The following is a 14,399-nucleotide window of genomic DNA, read 5'->3' on the forward strand; positions in this document are numbered from 1 at the left end:
GTATTTTTGGCGTGACTTTCATTGTATATGATATCTAAGGCCAAGAAGGCAAATACCTCTTTTGGGCCACAAAGCGACTATCACTTTTAGCAACACCCCCATCTAGTGGAAAATTGCAGCCATTACGGCCCCAGTTTTACATCGTGCAAAGAGCTCAACAGTTCTCAACTTACTTTTGTTTCATAGCTGCCCAGAACTGTTCCCTCATGAAAACAGAATAAAGGTATTCTTTTTCAAATTTCACGTGGAAAAAACCTATCAGAGGACATGTAGGGTTATGAACTTTATCACTTTTAAAAGTTTTTGTTTTAAAACCCACAATCCTCTCTTTAAATCTTTGACTCCTTCTGATGGTTATTTTCTGATGGTGGTCTATTAGTTAATGACAAATGAACATGTTTAGGATCAGCTTTTCATGGTTGTTAAACTTTTAAATCTGTGGAGTTTTACGATCTTGAATAATTTGTTTTGCAAGCAATATGTCTCTCTCCCTCCCCTAGCCCAAGAAAAAATAGGATAAAAAACTCAGAAGCAGAATTAAGTATACAGAGAAACTTTATAAATATACAGGTGGGAGACGAGGTTACAAGTAAGTAGGTAAGAGGCCTTGGTGGCTTAGATGGTTAAGAATCTGCCTGCAATGCAGGAGACCTGGGTTCAGTACCTGGGTGGGGAAGATGACCTAGAGAAGGGAATGGCTACCCACTCCAGCATTCTTGCCTGGAGAATTCCATAGGCAGAAGAGCCTGTCGGGCTACAGTCCATGAGGTCACAGAGTCGGACACAACTGAGCGACTAACACACGCACACACGTGAGAGGCCAGGCTAGCGCTGCAGGGGTAACTGGTATTGCAGGTGCTGAAAACTGATTCTTGTAGGCCCTCAACTTTTTAGAGCTTCCCCCAAACAACCACTACAATCCCAATGTATATGGCCGTTGACTCAGTTTCATTCTCACTTCAGTTCTCGTGAGGTATGGAGCACAAGGAATAGTCCCCACTTCTTATCTCTACCTAGTCTGGTGTAGAGCTACACATCCATTAGATTTGAAACGAGGTTTATTTGGGTTTCTTTTCTGACTAAACATCCTTTTTATTATGGAAAAATTGGGAGCATACAGAGAAGTATAAACGACCATCTGTGTATTCCCACTACTCAAGAAGTATTAACGTTTTCTTAACATCCCGTCATCTCGCTATGTGATAACTGTATATACATATTCTTTTTATTTAAAAATTAGCATCATGCGTTGGATGAGTAGGTTGCTTATTATTTCCAGTATCTTTATGCATAAACCTTCATCAACTTGTTCTCAATGGAAAGGGCGATAAGTGAAGTGAAGTCGTTCAGTCGTGTCCGACTCTTTGCCACCCCGCGGACTGTAGCCCGCCAGGCTCCTTAGTCCATGGGACTCTCCAGGCAAGAATACTGGAGTGGGTTGCCATTTCCTTCTCCAGGGGAATCTTCCCAACCCAGGGATCGAACCGGGGTCTCCTGCATTGCAGGCAGATGCTCTATCCTCTGAGCCACCAGGGAAGGCCGAAAGGGCGGTAACTTGTACCCTAAAACTGAAGCGGGTCCGTGAGAGACAGCACAAGACAGATGCAGAAGCGGAATAAGGCCTCCAACCTCTAACCGCCACCTAGTGGTAGCCTCTGACATCCCCCGCCCGCAGCCTCAATCCCCTAACGCCCCCGCCCTGCGCGTGCTCAATCTTGGCGCCATCCGCCGGCACAGCTACTACGCAGGCGCCAGGTAGGGAAACCGGAAGCGGAAGGTTTGAACGCGTTGGGTGGGCTCCTGTGTGACCCGTAGCCATGCGCGACTTGAAAGAGTCCGGGCCTCGCGCCACAGCGACCCCGTGCGGGTGTGTGAAGCCGGCTCTGGAGACAGGTAACTTCTAAGAGGCTGGCGGTTCTGCGCGCGTTAAGACCTCCAGGAACAGGGAACCGTTTTCACTGCAGAGGGGGGACGGGACTTGCGAGACCTTGAATAGACCAGGGTCGTTTTTTCGTATTTATTGCGAAGTTATGGATCATGTGCTCAGGCGACCACGTGATGTGTCTGAGGTGAGCGGGATGATGTCATCTCTTTGCTCTTTGGTGGCTAAGGTTGGCAAGGTCTTGGCGGAACAGCCACGTGCACTAAGAACTACTGTGTACTGTGACCCCAGGCACTCCCTTTATTGCTTAAAACTAGTTCGTTTCATGTATTGTGTTGTTTTCCATTAAAAGCATCTTATATGCAACCCGTGTCCTTATCTTTTATTCTTTGCCTTGTATTTCACACTCCATCAAACTGTTTTGTTCCCTTCTTATGCTAGAAAATTTGTCATTTAACTTTGTGCACCTTATTCTCTCTATTTGAAATACTCCATAGTCCTGACCAAGGTCGCATACATAGTTATGGTAGCATAGAATTTGAATTATAGTAAGTCTTCTAAACATGAATTTTTCCTTTCACCCATGTCCTTTCCAGTTTATTATCTAAAAGGATATAACAATGCATATGTAATGATGAGGATATTTATATGTACTTATGAATGTCAGACACGGCTGAGTGACTGAACTGAACTGAACTGATGAATGTTTTAAGAGTCTTGTTTTATAGTTGCGTAACATCTGGTGTGCTGTTGGTCCATGGGGTTGCAAAGAGTCGGACATGACTGAGTGACTGAACTGAACTGAACATCGGGTAGAGGCTTCCCTGGTGGCTCAGTGGTAAAGAATACACCTGCCAAGGCAGGAGACGCAGATTGGATCCCTGGGTCAGGAAGATCCCCTGGAGTACGAAATGGCAACCCACTCCAGTATTCTTGCCTGGAAAATTCCACGGACAGAGAAGCCTGGCCAACTATAGTCTGGGGCATCACAAAGTTGGACAGCTATAGTCTGGGGTGTCACAAAGTTGGACAAGACTGAGCATACACGCATGTAGGAAATATCTGGTAGATTTTAAAACTATGAAGTCATTGGGTTAAAGAAAACACGTCTTCCTACATCTTTTCTTGACCTTTTTTTTGTTGTTATTTTTGCCTGCTTGGAAAAGAAAAATAATCATGGTGGGTTTTAATACATTGTGTTAACACTATTTTGTAGGAAATTGTGACTTCTCTTTAAATAATTTTTCTATTATATTTTATTTTTAAAATTTTTCATTGAAATATAGTAGATATATAATGTATTAGTTTCAGGTGTACAGCAAACTGATTCAGTTATATGTATGTGTGTATTCTTTTTATATATTCTCTTTATAATAACCATTATAGGTTATAAGATATTGAGTATAGTTTTCCAGGCTGTACAGTAGGTCATTTTTGGCTGTTTTATGTAAAATAGTGTGTATATGTTAAGCCCAAACTCCTACTTTATCCTCCTCTTCCCCTTTTGGTAACCGTAAATTTGTTTTCTGTGTCTGTGAGTCTATTTGTTTTGTAAATAAGTTTGTTTTTATCTTTTTTTTAGATTCCACCTATAAGCAATATCATGTATTTGGCTTTCTCACTTAGCATGAAGTCTGGTTTACTTAGCATGATAATCTCTAGGTCTGTCTGTGCTGTGCTGTGCTGTGCTGAGTCGCTCAGTCATGTCCAGCTCTTTGCCACCCCATGGACTGTAGCTGGCCAGGCTCTCTGTCCATGGGGATCTCCAGACACGGATACTGGAGTGGGTTACCATGGGCTCCTCTGGGGGATCTTCCCAACCCATGGTTTGAACCCAGATCTCGCTCATTGCAGGTGGATTCTTTACCTTCTGAGCTACCAGGGAAGCCCAAGAATACTGGAATGGGTAGCCTATCCCTTCTCCAGAGAATCTTCCCAAACCAGGAATCAAACCAGGGTCTCCTGCATTGCAGGGGGATTCTTTACTGGCTGAGCTACCAGGGAAGCCCCTAGGTCTGTCTGTGTTACTGCAAATGGCATTATTTCATTCTACTTGACCTTTTGATTAATGATTTCTTACCTAATTTTCTTCTGTAGGGAATCTTTTAACGGAGCCAATTGGTTACTTGGAATCCTGTTTCTCAGCCAAGAATGGTACTCCAAGGCAGCCATCCATTTGTAGCCATTCACGGGCTTGTTTGAGGATTAGAAAAAGCATCTTTAATAATCCTGAACATTCCTTGATGGGCTTAGAACAGTTTTCTCATGTTTGGTAAGTTGTTTTTTAGTTAGAAATGGTACTCTGGACCGGAACTTGTCTCTGAGTACTCCAGTTGGAAGTACCCTTGGAGACTGCCATCCAGACCACCCTTATCTATTGCATGGGATTCATAGGCATGAATGTGAATGTTGGCATGACTTGGACACCCTCAGGGAAGTGTGGGATCCTGAGGGGGCACACTCCATTTGCAGTTGTTCTAATTGTGATGGATGACTTCTGTTGAGCTGAAATCTGTAGACCTCAGTTCTGCCCATGGGTCATTATTCTCTCTTCTAGACCAGGGGTCAGCAAGCTATGGCCCATGGAGCAAACCCATCTCATCTTCTGTTTTTGTCAGTAAGTTTATGGGAACACAGCCACGAGCATTCATTTATGTGTTGGCTGTGGCTGATTTTGTGCTACAGTAGCAGAGTTGAATTTTTATAGCAGAGACTGGTTGACCTGCAAACCTTAAAATATTTTCCAGCTGCTCCTGTAAGGAAAAAGTTTGTGGACTTTGCTCTATACCTGTGAAGTATCAAGTCTACTCTTCCTAAAAGATAAAAGAAACCGTAGAAATCTTGATACTTTTAAGTAAAGTGTTAGCTATATTAAGGCCTGTGTTATACTAGTGTTACTTGCTGTCACTTAAATTTTGTCTCTGTTCATTCTTCCTCACCCCAACATTTTTTCCCCCACTGATCATATTTTAATACCATTAAAGGCATTCTTTCTGTTTTAGTTTGTGAGGAGTACAGTTTTTCCTCCTCCATATCATTATGATAGATTAATTTCTTTGTCTTCTTTTCTTACTCAGTAATTTGGTTTATTTTCAATAGGATTTTGTTTGTTTTTCACAAAAATGGTCATTTGAGCTGTAAGGCAAAAGTACAGCCTCCTAGGCTGAATGGTGCAAAGACTGGCGTTTTCTCTACAAGGAGCCCACATCGTCCCAATGCGATAGGACTGACCCTGGCCAAACTGGAAAGAGTAGAAGGTAATTTCTACTTTTACCTATTTTTCCTTAACCAAAAGAAGTCTTATAAAATCAACATACTACTCAGCACTGGCTGTTATTCACAGAAATACAAATGGTGTTAGCCCCTGAGACCCACCAGATATTAAAGAGAATGAAATGATTAAAGGAATGTGAGCATTGAAACACTTTGAAATAAGCTCTCATAGGATGCTCAGAGTTAGTTTATGTCATTGCACTTATCAGAAGTTATTATTTCAAGATAACTCTTAAGATTTCACAATCATTAAATTAGCAACCAAATTTTTTCTAACTTGAAATTCTGTAAATACAAAATGACCTAAAAATACTTGGACACGCTCAAAATTTAACACACAGCAAACTGGTTGCACATGCATGTATGGTCAGCACGCAGGGTGGTCGGTCATTTCTTCCTTGCAGCCCCGAGGAATGAACGAGCACCCTAGCTGCAGTGCTGCTGCCCACTAAGACATGAGGCAGAGGGCTGGGATGAAGACTGCATAGACTGAACATCTGTCAGATAGCGGGAGAACCTGTGTGGAATACTAGATTAGTCTTAACTGCATGCTTGTGTATAATGTTGCTACTGAGCTGTTCATTTTTGAAAGCTTCTGGTTCTCAAATCCCTCCAACCTGATCAGCACATTTGTGAAAGAGGGAGAAGATAGAGTGGCAGGTATAGGGAAATCAGGGGACATTCCAGGCTTCAGCTTGCTTGTTTGTAAAGTGGCCAAAGGAGAAGGAGTCACTGTGGGATGTTTTTTTGAGGATCTTACGACGTCTCTAAGGGTACATTACAGACTAAAAAGATGCGAGCCATTACTTCATTTGTTCTTTCTGAGAGCTTGAACTCCCTTGCTGGCTTATATTCAACAGGGCCTTGGTTAGGTTTTCCAGAAAAATTCTAGAGCCAATCCAACTTGAGTTTTCTCAATTAGTGATGGCTAACCAACTTGGGTAATAGTACTGGAACATTTTATGATTGTGCAACACACATGTATTTTCTGAGCACTGAATATGTGTCAAGCATTATTCTAGGTGCTGGGGATATAGTGGCAAACAAATTTAGATAAAAATCCCTGCCCTCCAGAGGAGCTTAGCATTCTAATGGGGAAGATCAAATCAAAGAGGTGAAGACAAACACAGCAGCCCTATAGACACTCTTATAAGTAAGCATTATAAGGATAACCAGTGCGGTGCTTTGCAGTTTATAAAGCATGTTTATGTATGTTATCTCACAGTGGCTCGTGGACTGATAGAGTAGCAGTCTGACTGTTGTGGATGAGGGCACTGAGGTCTTGGATGTTTGATAATTTCCCCAACGGCATCCAGACAAGAGTTTGTCTGACTTCAAATCCCTTGAACTTTCACTTGTACCCCCGTGTCTTTTGCAGACGTCATTAGGCACAATCTATCACTTAGAAAGTCCAAAATCTTCTTTCCAAAGTTCCAGGTTCATTCACAGTAAGCATGTTTTAGAAATCAAGGTCCTTTGTTAGTCATGTTTTTCTTAAATGAAGATAGGATCGAGTGTGATCACATGCGGTTTTTTGATTCTCATTGGACCAGTTTTCCAGGGGTCAAGACTCTGCAGCAGAGTCTACTAACTGCACAACAGCAGTGTAAGTGGGACAGCAGGAGACCTTCCCTTAGTATTTGGTAATGTGACTTACAGTCTGCTTAATTATATGATGGAATATTCTATTTCTCTTGCTGTGTAACAAATTACCACACCCTATCAGTTTAAACAGCACACATTTATTACATGTTTAAGACATTATGATGTTTCTAGGGGTTAGGGAGTTGGGACACAGCTTAGCTGGGTCCTTGCTTAGAGTCTCACCAAGTTTCAGTGAAGGTGTCATGTGGAATGAGTTCTTTTCTGGAGGTTTGACTGTGGAAGAATCCACTTCCAAGCCCACTCTGGTTGTAGGCAGAATTCACTTTCTTACAGTTGTGATCCTGAGGGTCCTGACCTCTCGCTGGTTTTTGGCTGGTGGCTGCCTCCAGCTCCTAGAGGCAGCCCACAGCACCTAAGGACCACTCAGAGTGCCTTGTTATATGGACTCTCCCAGCGTGGCTGCTTGCTTCATCAAGCCCACAAGAAGAGTCAAGTGAATCTGCAGCAAATGCAGGAGTCTTAGATAACATAGTCACTGGAGTGATATCAAATCATACTCAAGAGGAGGGGATTATACACCAGTAGGTGATGAGCATCACAGGGCCACCTTAGATGCTGTTTGCCACAGTGGAAACAATCGTCAGTCCCACAGAGGTAATACTGAGGACTCTGAGGTACCTGGGCTTCCCTGGTAGCTCAAACGGTAAAGTATCTGCCTGGAATGCGGGAGACCTGGGTTCAATCCCTGCATCAGGAAGATTCCCTGGAGAAGGAAATGGCATCCCACTCTAGTATTCTTGCCTGGAAAATTCCATGGGCAGAGGAACCTGATGGGTTACAGTCCATGGGATCTCAAAGAGTCGGATACGACTGAGCAACTATCTTTCTGATGTACTTGGAACAAAGTTAGAAACCTCCAGTGATGCAAAGGTGAGCTGGCCCCACCTAGTGCTCAAAGGCCTACTCACTGTCTAGGGGGAGAGATTCTAAGCAGGCCATTGCCAGACCACGTGACAAGGGCTCCAGGAGAAGTTTGGGCACAGGTTCCTCTGCAGAACAGAGGAAAGAACACTTTTGTCTGAAAGAGCAAGAAAGGCTCTGTAAAGGAGGTATTACATGAGAGCCTTGAAGAGTAAGCAGCAGTCTGACAGGTTAAAAAGAGAATGAGTTTCTAGGTAGAAAGAGAAGTGTGTATTGGCACCAGGTATAAGAGAGCCTGGTGTGTGAGGGAATTGTGACTAAGCCTGGTGAGATTTAGGCAGATGGTGTTGAATCTCTAGTCATTCACACTGTTCTTCATTGTTAATATCTCTAAGATGTTTTTTACATTACAGGTGGAGCTGTCTACCTTTCTGGAATTGACATGATTCATGGCACACCTGTACTAGACATAAAGCCCTACATAGCTGATTATGACTCACCGCAAAATTTGATTGAGTCTTCAGGGGACTTCACCTTACAGAATAACCAACATAAACTGAAAACCGTGTCCCAGTCTAAAGGCAAGACTGATAACTGTGACTGGCAACAGCTCTCAGGGTACAAGGAATCACAGCCCAGCCACTGCACTAGGGAGAAACTCAAATGTCCTGAACATAGAACTTCAGGGGAAAACAACGCGGAGTCTGATGACGCAGCAAACACCCAGCAAAGCTCCCCTGAGCCAAGGGAGATAGCAGCAGAGTTGGGTGAAGAATCCGGTCCCAGGGTGGCACAAGAGCAAAGTGGCCCACATAGCCAGGAGAAGAGCCCTTCAGAGGAGCAAGAAGATGGCAGGCTGAAGAGAGGGGAAGAAGCAGTGGTCCCAGAAGGACACGGCCCAGAGATGTCCCCCAAGGCTCCTTCTGGGGTGGCCGGTGCAGCCCACTGCAGTATGGTCCCTGCCTGGGTGAGAGAGGCCCCTGTGGCCAACCTGGAAGTCCGGTTTACTCCTCACGCAGAGATGGACCTTGAGCACCTCAGCTCAGGTGAACCAGGTACTTTCCACTTCTTGTTTGTGAATAAGAGATGAGCCTTTGCTACGAGATTTGGTGAACTTGGTGTTTCTCCCATCCAAATACTAACCAGGCCCGACCCTGCTTAGCTTCCAAGATGACATTAGGCATGTTCAGGGTGGTATGGCCATAGACCAAATTGGTATTTCTGAGGGCAGGTATATAGAGTATTGGTCATTATGACTTGTAAAGAAACGTAGGAGTATAAAATCAAACTTGGACAATGTCATCTGATGGCTTTCAGTCAGCAACTGTTCAGCATAGAGTCCCAGCCACTCAGTCACGTGTTTACTGAGGACAGCTGCTGCCCAGGAATAGGGCCTCTTGTCAACTCGTAGCAGTAGTTCTTGGAGTTCTCAAATGGCATTCAGACACTAAGTTGTGCTTGTTCTATACTTAGGTAGATTTTCTTTCATCTGTTTCATTCGCTGACTAGAGAAATGTCATCTTATTTTTACTATCAGGTGGCCAATAGCTCAGCCTTTGGCACAGAGCCCAGTAGTAAGAAGGAAAGAGTGTCTTACCACCTGGATTGTCCCTGTAAAGTCCCAGCACTGCAGAAGAGCCACCACAGGTCTTTTACTTGGCACCTGTTTAATACATAATGTTAACAAACATTGTTATCTGGTTTTTCAAGCCCACAAGCAGATTCCAAGCAGCTGTCCAGAATGAAGGAAGGGCCTGTTAAGAAGTGGGTTCAATGGTTCCAGTAAGAAGTAGCCAGTTAGTTGTTGCCAAGGAGATGTCAGATTTCACCTGCCACTAGGTGGTTGTGCTTCTCATTCTATCCTAAGGCTTTATGTTTAAACAGAACATTTAATTTTTAAATTGATCTCTTTATTTTAAAAGTTTCATGAACATTGTTTAATCACTGCATCTAGTTCATGGTGGGGGGGGGGGGGCTTCCCTAATGGCTCATGGGTAGAGAATCCACCTGTAATGCAGGAACGCCTGTTCATTGCCTGGGTCAGGAAGATCCCTGAGAAGAAAGCAGCAGCCCACTCCAGTATTCTTGCCTGGGAAATCCCCTGGACAGAGAAGCCTGGTGGGCCACAGTCCACGGGGTTGCCAAAGAATGGGACATGACTTAGTGACTAAAGAGCAGCACAGGTCGTGGGAAGAGGAAGTCAGTTTTGGGTTTCCTTTTTGGAGGGGTCACACCCGGCATGGCTTGTAGCGTCTTAGTTCCCTCACCAAGGATTAAGTCCACACCCTTAGCAGTGAAAACTCGGGAGTCCTAACTAGTAGACCACCAGGGAATTCCCAAGGAAAGGGAAAAAAAAAAGAACAAAGCAGTGCTGCCTAAAAGGTACCATATATTTGCCTCTTGTCTGGTGGTTATCATGAAATGCTTCCTGCTTTGGAAAGTTTTGTGTTTTTCAAACTACAGTTCATTGAGAGGCTACATGATGTCTTACTGATTTAAAAAATGGTTAAAAAGGGAAATAATGAACTGTAACTATAAAATAGGGGCTGATTGATTTATAGCAGCAGAATTTTGAGCCAGGACAGAAATAAGAAATGACTTCAGAAAGTTTAGAGTGTAGAAAGGAAAAAAAGATGTTGGAGTGGAGAGGAGGGATTGGCCCTGGAATGGAGTGCTGTGGGAACAGGAAGGAGAATGTATTCTGATGTGGGGAACAGAAAATCTGGGGAGGCTTCTGTCTCCTCGGGGAGGAAATCTGAGAAGGCTTCTTGGAGGAAAGGGTAAGTATTTGGGCTGAGCTTGGAAACATAAGTAGGTAGGGAAGTGAGGGAAGGGCACCTGTGCCAAATGAACAGCCAAGCGAAGACCTGGACCTTCTATGGGAAACAGTTACTGAGAAGTGTGGTGTTTTGGGAACTCTTCTTTCTAGAGTGGCCTTAGAATTGTTTCATGTACCATACAAGAGAGGAATCTTAGCACTGCATAATTAGTCCTCGGTTTTTGACCAGAGATTGTATTTCATGACTTTACTTACCAACTTTTTAATTGGACATAGTCCAGAGTGATATTTGGCTGTTTTCTAAAATCTGAATTTGTTTTCAGAAGGATAAAGACAGCACCTCCACCCCCCGACTACCACTCCAGATGATATTTTGAACAGGGACAACATTCTGTAAAGCACCTGCCTTCTTAGAAGAGCCTGGTCTTCGTTTGAATGTATATTATGTGGCAGCTATTAAAAATTAGGTCACAGTTAATCTTTTATTTAAGTTTTGTATGTAATGTATTTTTAAAAATTATAACACACCTACAGTGTTACAAACACAGGAAATTTTTCCACTTCCTATGTTTACTGACATACAAACCTGGGGAATGGGGTAGCCTCTTCCCAGTGATGGTGTTAAACTTAGTCTGCCTGCTTCACTGTTCTCACAAGGGCTCTCCCATTTTTCCTACGCTCCTAACTGCTGTTACTTTTACCTGTGGGTGTGTGACACCCTCCCCTGCCTGAGGCACCCTCCCTTGCCTTTAGGCAGTGCTCTGGCTATGTGTGGCCTTCTGAGAATGCTGGGACTGTCATGCCTTTCAGTGACCATGCCTCCATTCTGAGAGGAAAATGACAAGGAATTGAGTTCAAGTCTACGTTGAGCTTCCCTAGTGGCTCAGTTGGTAAAGAATCTGCCTGTAGTGCAGGAGACCCAGGTTCGATCTCTGGGTTGGGAAGATCCCCTGCAAAAGGAAATGGCAACCCACTCCAGTATTCTTGCCTGGAGAATTTCATGGACAGAGGAGTGGGGCAGGCTACAGTCCATGGGGTCACAAAGAGTTGGATAAGACTGTGACTGACTTACATTGAGCATAGGAAAGTGACATTTTGGGTACACAAAAGTGAAAGCTCAGCTGTCCTGTTTAGGAGACTAAGGAAAATTATCACCATGATTTTTTTTTTGCTCAGCAGATTTTGAATTTGGGTTGCGTGTGCATAAATTTAATATAATGACCGTACCACTTGAAGGTGACATTCTTTATGATGATTAGATTTCCAAGTGATATTCAAGGCTCCAACCAGCCTCCACATTGAAACTCACTGTACTGAAATTTGACTTGCATGGTTTTGATAATTAAGTCATGGGGTCCTTTTTGAGGGTGGGGGTGGGAGCTGTGTGCCTTGTGGGATCTTACTTCCCCAGCAGGAATTGAACCTGGGCCCATGGCAGTTAATGCGTGGAGTCCTCACTGCTGAACCAGCAGAGAATTCCCAAGCTGTGTTCTTCTTGTTGCAGGTGTTGGTCAGGCTTCATTTAAATACTTTCAGTCAGCGGAGGAAGCAAGGCATGCCATCGAGGCTGTGCTGTCAGCTGATCCTCGGTCTGTATATCGACGGAAGCTCTGCCAAGATCGTCTTTTTTACTTTACAGTAGACACAGCGCACGTCACATGCTGGTTTGGTGATGGTTTTGCAGAAGTCCTAAGGATCAAGCCAGCTTCTGAGCCTGTTCAGATGAGCAAGCCTGCGGAGTCCCCAGTGTCTTTGGGGTCGTGAGTATCCTCCATGGAGCCTGTAAGACAGCCTGATTGACTTGGGTGTGACTGTTGGGTTATCAGTACAAGCTAATGATGTGCCTTCTTTGCAAAAGGAAGCAACATGACACTTTGTGATCTCTCACATTTGGTGATTTGGGTTGTTCACAATATTTATTTGAAAAACATGTATTTTAATAAACTAAGAGATATAGAATTTGGAGAAAGCACCATATCATGATTGCTTTTGATCAGTTAATACTGAAGAATCCAAAGGTGAGGCTATATCAGAGTTTTCTGAAAGAAGTCGGTTGTCCTTGGTACTTGGTAAAACTGGGCAGAAGTTAGAGGATGTGTTCAACCATTCATGTTGGGGTGTTTTTGTCTGAAAAAGCCCGATCTCTCTATTTTGTTCTAAATCAAACTGAGTTATGATATCTTGAGAAACTAACAAATCAAAATAAAGCTGTTATAAAGATCTTTAGAGACTTTGCTCCCTGCTCTCACGTATGTGTATATATTTAATCCTGATCCTGACTTTAGGCTTTCTTTGGATGCCTTTGTATCAGAAAAGAAAGTCATTCTCAGAAGTCCCAGAAAAATAACTTAATTACTGGTTTATTTCTTATTTATTCTCACCATTCACTGAGGACTACTGTGAGTGGGGTTTCAGTGGTAGAATGAGATTAAACTGAATGCAGTTCTTGTTGCCAGCCATAGTTGTGGAGGAAGAAGACGCAAGCACATTGTTGTATTGCAGTCAGATAAATAGAGTAATTAAGTCTGTACACGATTCCTGTGTGAGCACCACACGGGAAGCAGCTTTAAGAACGTATTGCCCAGGTGATTTTAGCAGTGTGATCCCAGATAGCTGAAGATTTATGATCAGCGTAACCAAATTAGACACCTGTCAACATGACACAGGCTTTCCTAATCATAACCATAAATCTTAATAGCTGATTGATCATGATTTTGAAATGAGCCCTGCTGCCTGTAGATACTTGCAGAGTCATTTGTGGCTCATGACAGTGCATTCCGGAAACAAACTGGGTTGTCTTTGAGGTTACCTAGAACCTCTTGGGGAAGTATTTTTAATTTGATTTGTAAAAGCTTTTTATTTCGAGATAATTATAGGTTCATGTGTGTGCTAAGTCGCTTCAATGTGTCCGATGCACTGTAGCCCACCAGGGTCCTCCGTCCATGGGAATTCTCCAGGCAAGAATACTAGAGTGGGTTGCTATGCCTTCCTTCAGGGGATCTTCCCCACCCAGAGATCAAACCTCATCTCCTGTATTGCAGGTGGATTCTTTACCGCTGAGCCACCGGGGAAGCCCTATAAATTCATAGGAAATTGCAAAAATAGTGCCGGAGGCCCGTGACCCCTTCACCTAGCTTCTTCTCATGGTAACATCTTACATAACTATGGTATAATGTTAAAACTAGGAAACTGACATTGGTAACAATCCATCCTTTATTTTGATTTTGAATTCTTATCTCTTGAAATCACTTTGAGACTGAGTGACTTCCCTGGTAGCTCAGACGGTAAAAGCATCTGCCTATAATGTGGGAGACCTGGGTTCAGTCCCTGGGTTGGGAAGATCCCCTGGAGAAGGCAATGGCACCCCACTCCAGTACTCTTGTCTGGAGAATCCCATGGATGGAGGAGCCTGGTGGGCTGCAGTCCACGGGGTCGCAGAGAGTCGGGCACGACTGAGCGACTTCCGTTTCACTTTCAGGTCTTGAAACACAAAATGTTGATATTTAATATGGAGAAAATAACTCTGAGGACCATACCAGTCAACTTCCTAGCAAGAGGACTCTTCCATTGTTTGTGGTTTTAATATACATTCTCAGGGTTTCAGAACTAAAACCCTAAATATAATCCAGCTTAGTTCTCTGCCAGCTCATCAGTCTCTTCAGTATTCCCAGTGTTTGGCCTTTTTCTCCCTGCATAAGCCCCTCAGTGACGACCCTTCACCCCTGCCGTGTGTAGCTCATTATTAAACGGTTCTTCCTTTGCATGAGATCAGATCTGTTCTCTGATAACTACACTCTCTGGCAGGGGCATAGAGGGTGAGGCTGATCACCCTCTCGTGGTTTTCTTTTTAGCTGTTTCTCACATAACAAGTTCTGCAGCCTCTATCCACCCCCAATCCTTGAGTCCCCCGTGTGAGTTTTTGTCTCTAGATGAGAAAAT

At 43.6% G+C, this 14,399-nt stretch overlaps 1 protein-coding gene across 5 annotated transcripts; it reads left to right on the forward strand.

Moving 5' to 3' along the window:
• The first annotated feature begins 1,766 nt into the window (after positions 1-1,766).
• TRMO (tRNA methyltransferase O) lies at positions 1,767-12,686 on the forward strand. Of its 5 annotated transcripts, none has more exons than XM_004004231.5 (5): positions 1,767-1,893; positions 3,980-4,154; positions 4,982-5,139; positions 8,095-8,736; positions 11,965-12,686. In XM_004004231.5, the coding sequence occupies exons 1-5, from the start codon at positions 1,818-1,820 to the stop codon at positions 12,222-12,224; spliced, it is 1,311 nt and encodes a 436-aa protein (XP_004004280.1). In that variant the 5' UTR covers positions 1,767-1,817; the 3' UTR covers positions 12,225-12,686. The 5 variants fall into 5 exon arrangements, with proteins under 5 accessions (XP_004004280.1, XP_042099149.1, XP_042099150.1 ...); XM_042243215.1 differs by having other exon boundaries at positions 8,095-8,727; XM_042243216.2 differs by lacking the exon at positions 11,965-12,686 and adding an exon at positions 10,784-10,938.
• The last annotated feature ends 1,713 nt before the right edge of the window (positions 12,687-14,399 follow it).

This window comes from Ovis aries, chromosome 2 (assembly GCF_016772045.2).
Source record: "Ovis aries strain OAR_USU_Benz2616 breed Rambouillet chromosome 2, ARS-UI_Ramb_v3.0, whole genome shotgun sequence".
NCBI classification, from domain to species: domain Eukaryota; kingdom Metazoa; phylum Chordata; class Mammalia; order Artiodactyla; family Bovidae; genus Ovis; species Ovis aries.